General features: G+C 36.1%; 2 protein-coding genes across 2 annotated transcripts; both read right to left on the reverse strand.

The window, feature by feature from the left end:
* Positions 1-2,202: 2,202 nt before the first annotated feature.
* On the reverse strand, positions 2,203-3,058 carry LOC149563612 (uncharacterized). Its single transcript, XM_089824041.1, has one exon. It carries the CDS (start codon positions 2,973-2,975, stop codon positions 2,421-2,423), a length of 555 nt encoding a protein of 184 aa, XP_089680167.1. The 5' UTR covers positions 2,976-3,058; the 3' UTR covers positions 2,203-2,420.
* Positions 3,059-17,598: 14,540 nt separating this feature from the next.
* On the reverse strand, positions 17,599-18,496 carry LOC149563613 (uncharacterized). Its single transcript, XM_089824042.1, has one exon. The coding sequence runs from the start codon at positions 18,306-18,308 to the stop codon at positions 17,754-17,756; it is 555 nt and encodes a 184-aa protein (XP_089680168.1). The 5' UTR covers positions 18,309-18,496; the 3' UTR covers positions 17,599-17,753.
* Between the last annotated feature and the right edge of the window lie 319 nt (positions 18,497-18,815).

Genomic DNA, 18,815 nt, shown 5'->3' on the forward strand with positions numbered 1-18,815 from the left:
CCCAAGATCTCCAAGATAAGAGAGGGTCTCTAAGGAGAGTGCCCATTAAGCACCCCATCAACACAAATCTTTTTACAAGTAGTGTCAAGGACAACAAAAAAAATTCTCATAAATCACCCACAAACATAGGTGAGGTAGAGGGATCTAGTCAAGATCTATATATAGCAACAACCATCCTACCTCATACACAATCTAATCCAACAACAAAATATGTGGTGGAACCCAAAAAAGAAATAGGGGTTGTTGATAAAGATGTCCTGTCAATATTTAGAGAACCTACACATTTTAATACTAACTGACAAGGAAATGATAGAGTTATTAGAGTACTTAACTATGTGAGAAATTTTAAAATTAAGTCAAGTTGTGAAGACATGATGCTTAGTTGGGGAGGAGGCATCGCTACTTCACCTTGAGTTGATTAAATATTTTCTCCCAATGTTTTTTATTATTATATGTTCAAGAGTTTCTCTTGATTATCTCTTCCTTTGACAAGCTATTAGAGATCTCTATTTGTTTGTTTTCAACTTTGGCTTCTCCTAAAATACTTGTCAAGTGAATGTTTAATGTCTCCTAGAGATACTTGATTCATCCTTTGACTTTCTCCCTATAGATGTGGATTTGTAGGAGTTGGCTATTGATAGTATCCATTATTTCTCTAATTTGCATGCCCATGACTCGTAGAGGATTGTAAGTTTATGTTAATTGTGTAATCAATTCCTCTAGCTTTATTGTTTTATCCCTTATAATATTGGTTTGGTTGGGCTAAAGTAAACCAAGTTTGTAAATGACAAGTTTGCCTCTAAGATGTTTTCACTTAGGCTCATGGTTTTTTCCATTTAATTTTGAGTGAGCAATAGAACACTTTATATACTTGTCTATTATGTTGTTTAAGACTTTTTCTTGACATTTTGTACTGATGTTGTCCTTCATAGAGGTCACGTCTCCTTTTATATTTTATTCCAAATGTTTGTGTTGTTGCATAAAAAAGTTAGAGAAGAGTCTTGTGTTAAGTGGTCACCCTTAAACATGACACACTAAGGACAACGTTAAAATTGAAAAAAGTAGTCAACTTTGACTATTTAACACTTTTATCTTAGGAAACAAGCCTTAGTATGCAATGTTTAAGTCATCGGATGTTAAGTGAGGAACAACATATTGATTGTATGGCTATCACTCCTCTAGCTACTCTACATTATTGATATGTTTGATAAGTTGTGTGCTCATTATAATAACATGTAAGAGTTCATTTGACAATAGGAATATGAGTGAAATAGGCATATTTAAATTCTTAAATTTTTTGAATTTTTTGTTTGGATGCACCAAATCGAAATTGGAATAGGAAATAAAATAGGAATATGTATTCCAATTTTGGCCCAAAATTTGGCATTTGCAATTCCACCTAAATAGGTAGAATTGAAATACGTATTCCTATTCTATTTTTATTTATTTTAGAAAACATAATTTTTTAAGTTCATAAATTCCTCATCAAATTCTGGCTGAACCAAAAGTAGAATAGGAATATGTATCTCATTGTTCCTATTCCCATATTTCTATTCCCACAGCCAAATAAACCCTAAGAAATAGTCCTACATAGGAGGGATACCAAAATTTCTTACACGGGATTGACAATTGTAATTGTAATAGTTTCATACGTACATGCTATGTTGAGCTCAATAAACAAATGTGAAAACGATGAGTGTCACCTTGTTAATAGAGGAGATGGATTGAGATCATAACTTATGCCCACTATTTTGAAACCCGACACGGTAATCTGCTCGAGAATGATGGAAATTCACTCCATCAAGTGTAATTTCCTCCTTTGGTTTCATAAGTAAGAGAAAGCCCAAGAGGAATGACTATAAGGGATCTACGCTTGATTTATCGCTACAGAGTAATCAGACCATGTCACCTCAAATTTCATGCTCAATCCACACTTTTAACCAAGGTATCTGAGCCTAGCGAGAGAATCGAATCCTAATCAAGGGAATGTGTTCGAAGTATCTGACAAAATGCCAATGGTGTATTACATCGCTTAAATTCCCAAATACCAAGCATCGCCAAAACACATTACCTGGTGCTGACAAAGAGAGCAAAGATTCTGTATGAAGCATTCTATTTTGTTTCCAGGCGTGTACTTTATCTTGGGTAACTTCCCAAGGAAGTTGTAGTGTGCGAAATAATGTCGTATGCAATAACAGTAGATTGACATCGTCAAATCATTATATATTATTCATCGTAAGACCTACATAAAAAACCTTGCAGATCAAGCCTACAGTGCCAGTAAAAATCAATAATAATAATATGGAAGTCATTACAAATTCTTTGACAGGAAGACATGAATAGCCTTTAGATATTTCAGAATGCCTATAGAAATGTGAGAAAAATAAAAAATGACTTAAAATTTTCTTCTTTCCAAGATATCAGTACGCGAATCCTTCTGGAACCGTGACTAGTGTCGTCTTCCATGCATTTCGTGAAGCTTTACTCCCTCTTGATGCCGACCTCTTGTATTTCTTCACACATCTCAACTCATGCCCAACATTTCTGGCTTTTAAATACTCTGTTCCCTCTGCAACACGAAACTCTTCCATTCTGTCTGTTGACGGAAACCTGTGATTTTGGCTGCAATCCAAAACATTTTTCTCCAGAGGAATAACTGTAGACAGACTTTGGTCTTTGAAGGCAGAAAGGGCTTTTATTGCGAGGGCAGCCATCTCTGAAGCTTGCAATGGGTATTTTAACTTCATTTCAGGGAGCACAAAATAGAGCTCATCAAGTTGTAGGAGATGCTGTGGATTGAGAGGAGTTAAATAGTGATCAAAAGCCATGCAATCAGAATGACAGACAAAGAAGCCCTTTTTCTCTCTCAATATTTCTTCGACTTTTATAGGCTCAGAAAGCTCCTTTAATCTCCCGTCTTCCATTATTAACTTAACAGTAGGATCAATTGCTCGAGAAGATGCACAGATTCCCATCAGACCTAGATGCCACTAAAAACCAGATGTTCAAATTGATGCACAAGTATGGCTTCCATTTACATGTATTTATAGGAATGAGTCGAGCCTTACCGAGTACAACAATTATTTTCATTGCTTCTAGTAAAGTCTTGGTATCTTGGAATTTGCAGTGACAGAGATGTTCAGACTAGACAACCTTCAGAATTTGCCGTTCGAGTCATTGTTAAGTAATGAAATGTTTTTTTCCACAATGATGTCGACATGAGAAAGTAAGTTGTGGCTCCTGCCACTTCTGCTGCGCTGGTGGGCCCGTTGGAATAACTCGCCGACGTCACGAAAAGATCCGGTCTTTTACGTATAATTTTGGGCAACCGTGTTTCCACCAGTAATCTTTGCAAGAGTATATTCTGTATTACATCTTGTTGGAGATGTGTTGCAATGGAAGCCTGCAAGTTAGGCCCTAAAAGTATTTTATAGTTGTGAATGTATATTCGGTAAGTAAAGAGCTTGTCATGAAAGTAACACGTTTTCAAAAAATAAGATAGAATAAGCATGTATGCATATAACAATCAAACTTACTAACAATATCGTGAAGTAAAATAATCATAATGGAAGTTCTTAATATGCGATATTTAAGAATATTCTTAAGGGTTGATGTCATGGTCTTATATGATTACTAGTTTGAATCAAGACTCAACTATGAAAAGGATTTATTGTGACCCTTATACACTTAGGGTCCATATTTAATACAACAAGATTAAGTGCATAACTTTAGACTAGACTAACATGAACATTGAGAATGGCTCACACCTATCCCTTATTAGTGGGAATCTATAGAAAAGAAATGTTATTGTGTTGCACACTAAATTGTGGGTTCTATCCTTTTCCTAATCTTTTACAACAATTGGGATGGTCAGAACTATCACTTGGTCAAGTACATATTGATCGATTGAATAAAGAGTTTAGTGTATCTCAAACTATAGTAGAGGTTCATCTTCCATCCCAAGGGCCATGGGAATGCATGAGATAAATCCCAAGTAGTGAAGCTCTACCTAGCTTGATGGATTCTAAGTTCAGTGACCACTAGGAAGCTAATAAAAAGCTTGTCCACCTAGGAAGAATTTGATTTTGATATATACTAGCATGCGAACTTTGTGATATTATAATCTGCTTTCTTCACAAACTAGGTGACACTTAAATTTGACCATCCATGTGCTATAGGTGATTATTACATAATATAATGATTAACTCCAAGTATTGTTGGTTTTTGTAGAATTCTACCAAGATCTACAAAAGATTAAGAGAAAAGCACCCATAGCAAGATAAGCCCAAAGTTGATGCTTTAATAATGAAAAAGAGGTGAGTACATATAGGTGAAAGTGCAACCATGAAAGTAGCCATGAACTACTCATCCAAGAGTGCCAATGAAAAATAACCCACTAAACTAGGATGATGTGTTGAAATGCAATTGACACATCTCTAGAGAACAATCCGAAATGATGACGACTTGTGTAGACAAGTGTCATTTGATCATGGACAACTAATTAGGCTTAATAAAGCAAAGTGTAAATACACACGCTAACATCCCCTCACCCCAAACATAACTTAGGAGTAAAATAGAAGAAATGGGTCCCAACTACTAGCCTAGTAAGGTACCCATGTACAATAAAATCTCTCATAAATAAAGAAAGATGGAAAACTCAGTAGGGAAGATTGTCCTCCAAATAGGAGAAAATGCACATGCCCTAAGATATAAAAATGACAAAGACGAGTGAAAGATCAAGGACTCATGGTAATTTCCAAATGACTACTTTCACAATGTATAATATGTTCTCCCAATTGGAGAGACAGAAAAAGAAGATTATGTGACTCACCCACTCCCCCCCCCCCCCCAACCCAACCAAAAGATATGAACTAATGAAGTCCATGCAGTGCTTATAGATGTTGGACATTGGATGCAAAATTACTTTATTTGGGAACAAACAACACCGTAAATGTGCCCGAATCTTTCCACTCTAAATAGGAATGTGTAGGAAGCAAGATGAATGCCTTTGAATGTTGCACATAATCTAATGAATGAAATGATGCTTGTGATGCCTTTGAATAATTCTCAAATATATCCAAGCCAATCATGATTGTGTGATAGATCATGTATCATGAAATATTCTAGAATAGCCCGACCATCAATGACTGGTCATGTCTAGATTGATGAGAATATGATACTACTATAGATGAAGATAGCTAAGTTGGATATCATAGATCATGAATATATGCACAATCTATCATGGTAGAAGATGATTTAGGTGAGGTAATAGCAATATACAAAAATGTCAACGATAATGCAAGTTCAAGGAAGTCATCACCAAATAGGAAAATAAAATAAAATTCAATGTCGTCATCCAAATCTGCAAGATGGGATTCTACAAAAGAAAGATGCTTTATTTGATAGATAAGCATCCCAATGTGGTGGATCTATTATGACTATAGAAATACTTGATGTAAAGGATTTGTGGAACCCATGGATGAGTGAACAACAAATTCAAATGTAGCAATAGGTGATGGTGTTCCACTAGATGGCCAAGTGTGTCTGAATGGTGTTTTTGTACGAGTTGGAGAATTAGGTAAGGCAATACCATCATTGAAAATAATCTATTGCATTTTGTGAAATTGACAAAACTAACATTATAATTCTGTTGTATGCTTACACTTTCCATAGTATCCACATTTTCTTTTCTATGTATCTCAAGGATTCTGTAAAGTATTGAAATAGAAGGGATTATATGTGGGAGACATGATCACTTTGAGCCAACAAAATTTAAAATAGACAACCTTTGAAGATTTCCCCTAGATTATTGTATTCCCCAATGCGATACTTTATAGTGAGTGCTTGTAAATTGTCCAAAAGAAGAAAAGATGGCACTTTATATGATTAGTGTGATATAATTCTCTTTATATTGGTATGAAATAATATACATCTTTTTAAATTACAAGTTGTTTATCCTCTAGATAAAGTTTCTATGATGAAAAATATTAATTTACACAAAAAATTCCAAATAATAGAGAGAGCTAAAGTTTGGCGAACTTTTAGAAAAGAATTTTAAAATCTTTTGGCCTCCAATACATGCAAATTTTTGTATCCATTATATGTAGTGTTTTTTAGGATGAATAATGATATAAAAGATTGCTAGATATTTGATGATCATTGTTATCTTTTTAATGTAAAAAACACAAATCCAAAACTTTCATTTATAAAAAATACATTAATTGAAAACTATAGATAAAAATACCACTAGTTTTATATCATGTGGATCTCTACCAAAATCTTTGTGAGGAAAAACTAATCACAATAATAAAATGATCCCAAAGTTAAATTTTTAATAACGAAAAAGAGGCATATAGGTGAAATTGCAACCACAAAAATAGGGATGAGCTCCTCAACAAATAGTGGAGGGAAACAATTGTTATTCATATTATTTTGACACAAAACATTTTCCAATATGGATGTGACGAATCTTGGCCAAATTCCTTCATATAAATAACCTTATTGACATAACAAATTGTAAAAATCCAATATCTTTAACCTCCACTCCAACTCAAACCCTGATTATGTTGCTTAATATCATCAAAAAATTGCAACACGATTCCCATGTGTGTGTGTAAAAATTTCCACAATAATTCATAGATGTGTGTGTATCACAAAATGGTTTATTTAGTAGGAAATGGGTGTGTATATGTCACAAAAAAGTTTCTTAGTTAGTAGCAAATGATTGATATGGTCAAACACTTGTGTTGTACACAAAGAAACTACATCAAGTGAATTATAGTTCTTCCTACTTTTAGGTCTCCAATCTCCTCCTTAAAATATGTTTTAGTAAAGAAAATGGGTTTTTAAAAAACCCATTGGAAAGAATAGAACAAGATAAATATCATGGCTTTAAAATTTATAATCCTGATACACATTTTGCAGTTATATCCATCCAAATGCCACATGATTGGATGGTACCCTCAATGTTTTGGAAAAAATATATCAATGAAATACTTGTACTCTCTAGATATCACAACACTTTGCAAATAAGAAGATCTATTATCTAGGCAATTATGAATGTCATCTAGAGTTTATAATCTACCCATGCTAAAGTAACTTGCAAGTTTTAGTGGTGTGGCATGGTGGAAGAAGGAAGCACCATTCACATCATAATATTTTTTACCATTAATGACATGAGCAGAATACCTAGGCTTGAAATTTTTTTCAATGGTGATATTTTCATAATGGTTTGATCTTTAGGAATTAGGGTAGGCTACACAACTACTTCATCAGGTTGTTAAATTTTATTTGGAGATATGTCTTTCTTAGAAGAGGAAATCAACCATCATATATTGTCAAAGGTCACACATTTAAAAGTAATTATTTAAATTCTAAATGAGTCTTTTTTTTAAGTAATACAAATTAATGGTGGGGATGATTCAAACATTTATAAAAATACAAGAAAGATTTGAAGAAAGCTGATGGATTTTTCCTCATTAACAAACCAAACAATCTCAATGGTTGGGCCTTGTGGAATAGGTATAGTAACACCCTTCTAAGAATTATTGTAGTACACAATTCCTATACCATTGAGAACAATACTAGTGAAAAGAGTAGATGCAACTATAGAGTATTCATGTGGTGGTTGATCTACAATAATTAGAATAGAGTATATCTCAATGATTTTAATATAAATACAAAGTAAACTATGTTGTTCAACTATCCAAATAATTAATCATTTGTATCTTGTTAGAATAATTTAAAATAACTGGGGGGGGTGGGGGGTGTGAATCAATTATTCTCAGGTCCAAATGTACTAACTGAACTCTTAAACACTTCAAAAAAACTTAGATCTATTCATCAAATAGCTTGGTCTCTATAACAAATTATTAGTAACATAAGCTTGCAGTCCACTATCCCAATAGTAACTAACTTGTAGAATGTAAAACATTAACAATAAAAAATCTTGAATAACATCCACACAAGTAAGACACTAGGATTTAATGTAGAAACCCAATTTGGGAAAAACCACTAGTAAGATGCTACCAATATGAACACTCTTATGAAGTGAGCTTTGTGAGGAGCCAACTCTACTAAAGGTTACAATACACACTGTTAGGTGTGACCTTGTTAAAGGATCTAATCACCTTATTAGGAGTGGCCTTTTTAGAGGACTTCAAAACATTCCATTAGAATGTCACCTTGATGAAAGGATTTATAACTGACTCTTGGGTCAACCTTGATTAAAGGATCTTAATTGATACATTGGTTAGAAAGTAACATAAAGTTAATCTAACAAATAAAACTCACTGCACACATACAGATCACAATGTAGTTCACACGTTGATCCATTAAATGGCCTCCATTATCATCTCTATCTCTGATCTTCTTGATAATGCTTTCTCTTCACAACTCTTCTCAGCCTTCTGCTCAAGTTTGCCAATCAACAGAATCAACAACTGCTCTAATCTTGATATTGCTAACCTTCTCTAGATTGGCCCTTATGCCTCCTTAAATAGTTAGCTTTGATCTTTTTCCACTTAAACATCATTGTCAATCTTAGATTAGGTTAGATTCATCAAATTCTTCCATCATTTTGTTTCCTCCTTCCTCTTGTAGAAATTTCTCAAAACTTCTCTTTGAATCAATGCATAGAAGCACTCAAACATAGTTCCCCTTGAATTAAATGATCCATCTCATAAATCCTTATCTTCTTTTTTTTTTGGAAAAGAGGGGTAAAAATTTATTAACTAAAAAAAAGGTACAAAACAAAGGCCAAAGGCCCAACACAAAGTTACAAACTCCTGTCCTCCAGTAGCATTTGATCAATGATCTCACAGTACTTAGTGGATAACTCATCCCTACCATTAATATTCCACTTATCCACATTCTCTGAAGCCCACTTAGGCAGACAATTAGCCACTTTGTTCCACTCGCGAGGAATATAGCGAAAGGAGACAGAGTCCACCAACCTACAAAGACAGAGGATTTGTCTGGCTAAAGAAGCAAGTTGCCAACTAACATTATCCAACCTCTGGTTGTTTAACATGTCCACAAAAATCTATGAGTCAGACTCAAAAATGAAATTTTTCCATCCTAACGAGCAGCCACACTCAATAGCAACCTTAATGGCCAGTGCCTCCGTCAGGTTGTTAGAATGCTTCCCCTTATAAATAGAGAGGAGAAAAACTACAACTCCAACATCGCTCCTGCCAATAGCCCCAATACTTGCATGCCCAGGATTCCCCCGAGAAGACCTATCCGTATTGATCTTTAGGAACCCAGTCAAGGGAGGGGACCACCTCCCATCTCTACACACTCGCTGCTTCCCATGTCTTGGTCTGCTACTGGGACTACCTCCCCCCTTGCTATCCCTTAGGTTCAAATTCTTCATAGTAACTTGATCCCCAGGATCAATATTAACAGACATATCACACTTGGCACATATCATCTCCTGAATCCTATTAAGAATCCACTTCCACAATTGGGGACTACTAAGTTTGGCATCACCAAAAATCCTGCAATTCCTTTCTAGCCAGAGGTTCTAGAGAATGAAGAATGGACCAACCAACCAGGCAACCTGTAAGAAAGGAGTCTTTGTAAGAGGTCTGCCCAAGCTATCCTAGAATTTGATAAGAGAATTACCATGAAAGTAGCCATGACCCCAAGCCTCCCACCATCTATGCCATATCTCTCTTGAGAAGGGGCAGAGAAAAAACAAGTGTGAGACACATTCCTCATTATGCAGACAAAGAACACAAATCAAGGGACCCTAAAAACCTTGTTTGCAGAGATTCTCCCAAGTAAGACACTTCTTCTAAGCCAACACCCATAAGAAAAAGTTACACTTGGGCCAGGAGAAGCTACTCCAAACTTTCTTTCACCAATGCACTTCAGTCTACCCATGAAGGTTCATGTCGAGGACAACATAGCCTTGGGCCACTGTAAATTTACCCTTAGGACTTGGATTCCAAGCTAAGATGTCCCTCTCATTGAGAGAATTGCATAACCTACCCTCAAGAACATGAGAGAGGAGAGCCTAGTCCATAATAGATCCACCCATCGACCACTCCTGGGGTTCCTTCTAGCAAGTTATCTCAACCTATCCTAGGCTCTTAACTGTCTTAAAGTGCTCCACCTTACTCCAACCAGCATTAGAAAAGGTTTGGGAGAGAGGGATAAGTTGGGGGAAGCTAGAAAGAATAGGAGGATGGCCATCCCATGAGTCCTGCCAAAATAGAGTTTCTGAGCCTCTGTTACAAATCCAGAAGAGCCCCTCCTTAACAATTTGTGCTCCCCTCTTGAGAGTATTCCAAATATAGGAGCCTTTACCCACCAAAGGAAGTTGTGGCACCTCAGATCCATCTGCACCAGGAAAGTACTTGTGGGTAAGAATCTTGGCCCACTCATGATCTTGACTGTTACACCAACGCCAATATAATTTGGTAGCCAAAGTAGTGACAACAAGATTCATCGAACGAAGCCTAAGACCACTAGCATGCTTTGGCCTACACATAGTCTCCCACTTGACTAGACTCCACTTCGAGGATAGAAGGTTTCTAGACCAAAGGAATTGTCGAGATAACACATCCAAATCTCTCACAAAACTAGAAGGAGGGATCTGGACCCCACACCTGTAACTGGGAAGAGACTGCACCACAATCTTAAGCAAAACCAATCTCCCAGTAGAAGATAGCCATCTATAAGTCCAGTGACTAACCTTACTTCTGAATTTATCCAAAATCCCCTGCCAATAATCCCTCCGCTAAGCACTCAAGTACAGAGGGACCTCGAGATACATCAAGGGGAGAGAGCTAATCTAGAACCTTAGAATTCTAGCAATCCTATTCTGAATAAGCCTAGGAGTGTTAAAAAAATAGATAGAAGACTTATCATCATTAATTTTTTGACCTGAGGCTTCCAAATAGATATCCAAATCTTTCCTGATATTAATTGCCTCACTAATTCTAGCCCTGCCCAGAAGTCCAATATCATCTACAAATTGGAGATGAGAAAATGAAGAAAGGTCGTTACTCCAGCTCCACCCTTGGATCAGCCCCTGTTGAACCTAAGCTTTTAAAAATCTACCCAGCCCTTCTACCATGATAATGAATAAGTAGGGAGATAAAGGGTCACCTTGCCGAAGTCCTTGAAAGGCACTAAACAGCTCAGAAGGTTCTCCATTAATGAGAACAAAGAAGGAGGATGAGGTCACGCAACTAAGAACCCATTCCACCGCAAACCCAAACTTCAAAAGATTTTTTTGTAAGAACTCCCAACTCACCCGATCATAAGCCTTGGCCATGTCAAGTTTTATAAACATGGCTTTCTCCTTAGAATTGGCCATAGAATGGATAGCCTTTGTTGCTATCACAACTCCATCCAAAATTTGTCTTCCATCCACAAAGCCACCCTATTTCGCAGAGATCAAAGGACCGAGGAATGGTTTGAGCCTCTCTGCAATTAGCTTGGTGATGATCTGATAGACCACATTACACAAAGTTATGGGCTTGAACTGATCCAACCTATCAGCAGCCTCCTTCTTAGGTATAAGGGCCAAGAACGTCAAGTTCAGAGACTTCAACATCTATTTGTTCCTGTGTGATTCCTGGACCATGTCTAGAAGATCATACTTTATTACCTCCCAAAATTCTTGGAAAAATTCAATTGGAAACCCATCTGGACCAGGGGCGTTACCCTTCTTCATATTAAACACAATTTTCTCCAGTTCTATAAGCGAGATAGGATATAACAAGGCTTCATTCATTTTAGCAGAGACAAGATGAGGAATGCAATCCAAAATATTTCACTCCTCCTGTCTGAATCCTAGCTCCTCCCTAGAAAAGAGGTCAGAGAAGTACTTGAGAACTTCCCTAGAGATAACATCACAAGAATAGATCTGAGTTCCATCTGATAATACGAGAGAGGAAAGAGAGTTCCCATGCCAGCGTGCCTTAACTGAGTTGTGGAAGAAAGCAGTGTTCATATCCCCCTCCTGAAGCCAATCAATATGGGATTTCTGCTTCCAGTAAATCTCTTCCCGAAGCTCCCATTCATCCAGCTCTTTAAGGGCTAGGGTCTAAGCTTCACTCATCTCAGAGCTCAACCCATTGTCCTGAATCTGTCGAGTAATACTATCTAGCTTGGTTTGAGCAGCAATCTTCTGATCGTGTAGATAATCGAAACACTTTTTGTTCCATCTCTTAAGATTGTACTTTACATGCTGCAATCTTTTACTAAATGTATACATGGTTGTACCATGATCAAGCATTCCCTCATACTTCCAGTCAACCATTAGATCAGATAAAGAGGAATCCCATAACCACATCAACTAGAATTTGAAAGAGGGATTCTTGATGATCCTGTATGCAAAGATGGAAAGCTTAATAGGCCAGTGATTCGATCCCCTCTAGCCAAGAATTTCAGAACTGGTAACCCACCCGTTGTCCATCCAATAACAAGAAACCAAAAATCTATCAAGCCTTTCCAAGATAGCCTCTCCACCACATCTCTGATTATTCCACGTAAAGACTCCATTATTTGGCTTCACATCAATGAGAAATAATAAGCCAATCATATCTCTAAACAGATTAGATGATTGGTCCAGCTTTGCTAGCCCTCCCCTTTTTTCCTCCAAGCTAATGACAACATTGAAGTCTCCTGCCATAATCCATGGATGAAGAGGTTCCAAGGACTGAATGAATCTAATATGAGCCCATAACTGAACTTTACCTGCAAAGTCTGTTGGAGCATTTAAATGTTGGATAAGAAGCACCTTTCACCATTCTCAGAGCTGGTGGCTACCAAAGAGATGGATGACTGATTGGAAAACCACCATAAAGGGGAGACTTTTTGAGGGTCCCAGAAGCAAGCCACCCCTCCAGAACTATTCAAGGCACCCACCCTCTACCAAGAGCCACGGGGCCAAATATACGTAGCACACTTAGCCAAACCATCCAAAGAAAGCTTAGTTTCCTGAATAAAAACCACATCAGGAGACTGAGACTCAATTAATCTATGAAAAACCTTTTGTCTAGGGATTTCGTTCAACCCCCTTACATTCCATGAAAGCACAATCATTTATGGGGTTGGGAGAAATGAGTATCAATGGGACATACCGACCTAGACTCCACCAAGTTTTCACCCATTATCTTAACTTTCTCTTGATCAGTCTTCCTACCACTTTTTATTGGTTTATCTAGAGGCCTCTTTTGGAAGACTTCTATTGAATGCCTAGAACAAGAGAGGCCTTATTACTCTTAACAGGATCAGAGGCCCCTTTAGGTCTGTGAGATACATTGGACACCTCTATTGGTCCCTATAAACCTTGAGCTCCACCAAGATCCCTAGTAACTTGAACAAGAGGAGGTCCATCATTATCCAAATGCTTGCCTTGTAGATCCCCTATACAAACAAGTTGATCCTCCCTCTGCATATCTTTTTCATGATTCTCCTATTGAATAATGGCCTACAGGGAAATCTCAACTGGGATACCCGCCTCTTGATCCATGCTCTCAAGAGCATCAAACCTATTAAAAGTGTCATTTGTCCGCCTTTCCACCCAGGTTCTCTTCTTTCCTTTGCCCTTGTTGCAAGATTTAACCTGGGTAAATCCCTCACTATCAATAGGTCCACTAGAAGCTTTTGCCTTTCCTTTGTCCTCCCTAGGGGGAACTGGAGCATCCAGGGATGGATTCTTATATCTGGGACATCGGCGCAATAGGTGTCCATACTCATGGCAAATTCTACATCTGAATGGGAGAGTCTCATAATCTAACTGCTGGATCTAGGAAACAGAGCCCATACAAATCTCCATAGAGTTTGGCAATGGATTATTCAAATCAACTTCAACACATATACAAGCAAAAGAAACTACCTTATGATCCTGCGTCTATGCAGAGGATCCCACAGAATTTTCAAGAAGCATCAAAATTGAGTGAAGAATATCCTCCCTCTAGAATTCCAAAGGAAGTCTTGGTAGGCGAACCCAGACCGGAACCCAAGAGGGGATCTCCTCAGTAGAATTAAAGCCTGTGTGCCAAGGCTTGATGAAAAGCCCCACTTGGTTAAAGAAATAAGGGCCTCCTTCAAAAGCCTTATTCCTATTCGACATGCAAGAGAATATAACCATAAAGTAATTATTAGCTACTAGCAAAATCTCCATATCTCCTTTTGGATTCCACACTCAATAGGCCCAAGTGTCCAACACCGAAAATGAAAGGCGAAGGCCCAACAATTTGCATATAATAGCATGATTACTCCAGTACTCAATATTCGCCGAAACTTGTTCAGGTTGGACTACAAGAATAGGACGAACCTCATCTTTTTGTAGACACCCATTAATATTTTGAAGTTGGAGTTGTCCATTTGAAGAGGACTCTCCTTCCTTTGATTTGGATTTATCCTTCATACCCTTACTACTATCCTGCATCCCCAAAAAAAACTCTCCTATCTCCAAATCATCATGCAAAGGCCTGGGAGAGGCAAGCACTAGATCTCCCATTAAGCCCAAGTCTAGGCTTGGCAAACTAGTAAGGGGCAAAGCCCCCTCAACTCCTACTGCCGTGAGCTCAAATGCACCACACAGAAAGAATGGCCCGATGCCCCACAAAAGACCAACTCTTGTGGCCAAAGGCGAGCCCAAACACAACACACCCTAGCAAATAAACCTACAAACACGATCCACGAACACCCAGAACGCCCAGCACCAGAAAGAGCAAGGTGAAACAGGTCAGGCTAGGGCATGCATGCCCCAGCAGATTGAACTAGTCTGTCCTGTGTGGTTTTCCATTCATCTCCGTATCGGATCTCATAAATCCTTATCTTCAACACACTTTTCATATTCCAATAATTTAACTAAGTTAGCTAGGAAATGAGATTCCTTCACAAATTGTAATATATTGTCTCTCAACAATTTTTGTGATCCTTGGCTTCAGTCATCACTAGATAACTCAGTCACCACTATACTAACTTACTCACCATACACTATCTAGCACTCAGACCAACTTCTCTATTACTATCTTTTTATTGACACTCGATTGACATTGAATGTGCTTGGCTTTTACTATTCACCTGGTTGACACTAGCATAGCTTGACTTCAAAGTTATTAGTTTCTTTATATTCTTCTTAGAATCCTAGTTAAGCCTACACATTTGATCCTTTAGTGATAATCTCTTCTAGGCTTTAACACAACTATATTATCCTCTTAGTGCTATGACTAAACAACATATTATCTTATCAAGGTCCAATTGATCAAGTGCCCATTATAGTTCCACATAACTCAACGTTTCACTAGATCCTATTGTTATCTCTTCTTCTCAAATCCTCTTCATCAATCAACTTGATAAGACACTTTACTCGAGTAGAAACTATCTCACCAATATGGCTTGACATCAACGACAATATAACAATTGTTCCAATTATAGCTTCCAACAGTAGAGTAGATGCAATTGTAGAGTAGTCATGTAGTGGTTGATATGTAGTAACTAGAATAGAGTATATCTCAATGATTCTAATACAAATACAAAGTAAACTATGTTGTCCAAGTATCCAAATAATTAATCATTTGTATCTTTATAATCCATCAAAATTGTCCACCTATTCCCTCCATGCACAACTTGTAAAATCTATTGATTATTAATTTATTTAGTCTCCTTCAAGAATAATTATCCTCATATTTGAGCATCTCAAGACACCTATTTTGCTGGCTCTACCCCCTCTAGAGTCATGTGTTATACTGGGCTAGTTTATGTGAAGTTGTTTACCCTACCAATTGCATTGTGTCAATTTTTATTATTATCAATGATATATATTAAAAAATGTGCAACTTCTACATTATATTCATTGTAAATAAAATTTATGCAATAAATCATGTAGTTTGATTGGCCAAACTATTAGGCATGAATCAATGTTCAAGTGAAAGGCTCGACAATAGTTCTTTGTTGTTGTAGGAGCTAAAAAAGGAATAATTGAATTCAAAATTCTCAATTACTTAGGCAAGAGCCTACAATATAATGATAAATTGTAAGCCTCTTATCTAAGTCCACTTGAACTTAACAAATAATAATAACGAATCAAAATAAATAATTATAAATAATCCTGGCTTCGACCTATTTCCCATTAAAAAATTCAATATCTTGTAGCCATAGAAATATTTGTACTCGTGTCATCAAACAAACCCTCTCAAATAGACAAGTTTTTATATCATATCTTTGATTAGTATGTATACAATTTTACAACTTCTAAAATATGGAGATACATGTGTTAACACAAGTATTACAATAAGAGTAGATGATCTAGGAATACATAATAATAAATTTAATAGGGTACTCTACATAAAATTATTACATGGTGAACTTATCAACTAGTTCTCAAAAGAACTAGTAGTTCAATGATAACATTAGGGCTAAAAAATTTCAATTCAAAAAAAATAGGATCATGTTATAGTTTGTATCCTTAAAACTTATAGCTTATTACATTAACCATCTATATCAAACTTCATTCTCCAAAATAATGTTCAAAGTCTTTCAACACAATATTATAAATAAATTTTATAAACTAATCAAGAGATTGCAATTTACTTTTAAACTTTAAAGTTACATGTGTATTATCAATTTATATGTGTTATGCATTGGTAGAACTCAAAAGCTATAACTTGCTAGAAGAATACTTTTGGTTAAAATGATTTAAATTTTTTATACATTATTTTATTCTTTAACATTTTTAAAATATAGTATAGTCTAATAATAATAATAATTGTTAATGAAAAGGGCAAGAGCCTATAACACAATGATAATTTGTGAGCTTCTCATGTGGGAAGTCTCAGGTTTGAGTCTACTAAAGCTTAATACATTTAATTAATTAATTAATTACAATAAAACATAATTATTAATCTAGACTTAGGCCCATTACTTGTAAAAAATTAACAAAAAGATTTCAAATATCCAGCTTATATTTTTATCAATGAATTAAAAAAATATTACTAATTATAATATCATTGTATAGATGAATATGCAAATAAAGTCATTGTGGTGAAAATAATAGACATACAAATATTCATTAAAAAAACAAAAAGAAATTCAATAAAAGAAACTTCAGTTTGTTTGTGACTTTTAAAAAATAAATTACATTGAAGAAATGATGCCCTAAAATCCTTGTCTTGTAATTTCGTAAATATTATTCAATTTTGTATAAATATATGAAGTTTCGCATAAATTGAAAAGAAAAACCACTTCTTTGATCATACTAATTATATTTAATTTGCATTTTATGTAAATAAATTGATTCATTCTTTATTTTTCATTAAATTAAATATAATTAACTTATTATAATTAAATAAATAAATGAAATAGTCATCGGGCTTTAAATAGATGTTCATATATTTATTAGTTAGATTACATAATTATTGAAGACAACTCTTTTAATAACTAAGTCTTTACCGCATACGTCAGGTGAACAATTTAATCATACAAGAAAATCATACTTGATAAGAAAAGAGATAAAGATAAAGAAAACTTGTATTATGAAAATCTCCCATGCTACATCACTATTTATAAGTATCTCGCTGTCTCATCATCTCTGATTTTCCCTATAAAAAACAAAAAGATGGAACGATAGAAAGAAAGCAATATTCTCTTATATAATATAATAATATGGAAGTCATTACAAATTCTTTGACAGAAAGACGTGAATAGCCTTTAGATATTTCAGAATGCCTATAGAAATGTGAGAAAAATAAAAAATGACTTAAAATTTTCTTCTTTCCAAGATATCAGTAAGCGAATCCTTCTGGAACCGTGGCTAGTGTCGTCCTCCATGCATTTCGTGAAGCTTTACTCCCTCTTGATGCCGACCTCTTGTATTTCTTCACACATCTCAACTCATACCCAACATTTCTGGCTTTTAAATACTCTGTTCCTTCTGCAACACGAAACTCTTCCATTCTGTCTGTTGACGGAACCCTGTGATTTTGGCTGCAATCCAAATCATTTTTCTCCAGAGGAATAACTGTAGACAGACTTTGGTCTTTGAAGGCAGAAAGGGCTTTTATTGCGAGGGCAGCCATCTCTGAAGCTTGCAATGGGTATTTTAACTTCATTTCAGGGAGCACAAAATAGAGCTCATCAAGTTGCAGTAGATGTTGTGGATTGAGAGGAGTTAAGTAGTGATCAAAAGCCATGCAATCAGAATGGCAGACAAAGAAGCCCTCTTTTTCTCTCAATATTTCTTCGACTTTTATAGGCTCAGAAAGCTCCTTTAATCTCCCGTCTTCCATTATTAACTTAACAGTAGGATCAATTGCTCGAGAAGATGCACAGATTCCCATTAGACCTAGATGCCTCTAAAAACCAGATGTTCAAATTGATGCACAAATATTTTCCGTTAAAGAGCGCAGAGTATGGCTTTCATTTACATGTATTTATAGGAATGAGGTGAGTCTTACTGAGTACAACAATTATTTTCATTGCTTCTAGTAAAGTCTTGGTATCTTGGAATTTGCAGCGACGGAGGTGTTCAGACTAGACAACCTTCAGGATTTGCCGTTCAAGTCATTGTTAAGTAATGAAAGATATTTTTTCCACCACGATGTCGATATGAAAGCAAGGTGTGGCTCCTGCTCTTTCAGCTGCGCTGGTGGGCCCCTTGGAATAACTGTCACTAAAAGACCCCGTCTTTTGCGTATTCAATGTTCCGTCAATATAAAGTTAATCTGTTGAATCTTGTTGCAATAATTTCGGGTAACCGCGTTTCGAGTGACAGTATGTAGGTGTTGCTTGATTTGACTGAAGCCGTCCGATTTCTATGCAACAATTCGTTTTAAGCCCTACACTTA

Source organism: Cupressus sempervirens, chromosome 4 (assembly GCF_028749045.1).
Source record: "Cupressus sempervirens isolate cs-2001-9-10 chromosome 4, ASM2874904v1, whole genome shotgun sequence".
NCBI lineage: Eukaryota > Viridiplantae > Streptophyta > Pinopsida > Cupressales > Cupressaceae > Cupressus > Cupressus sempervirens.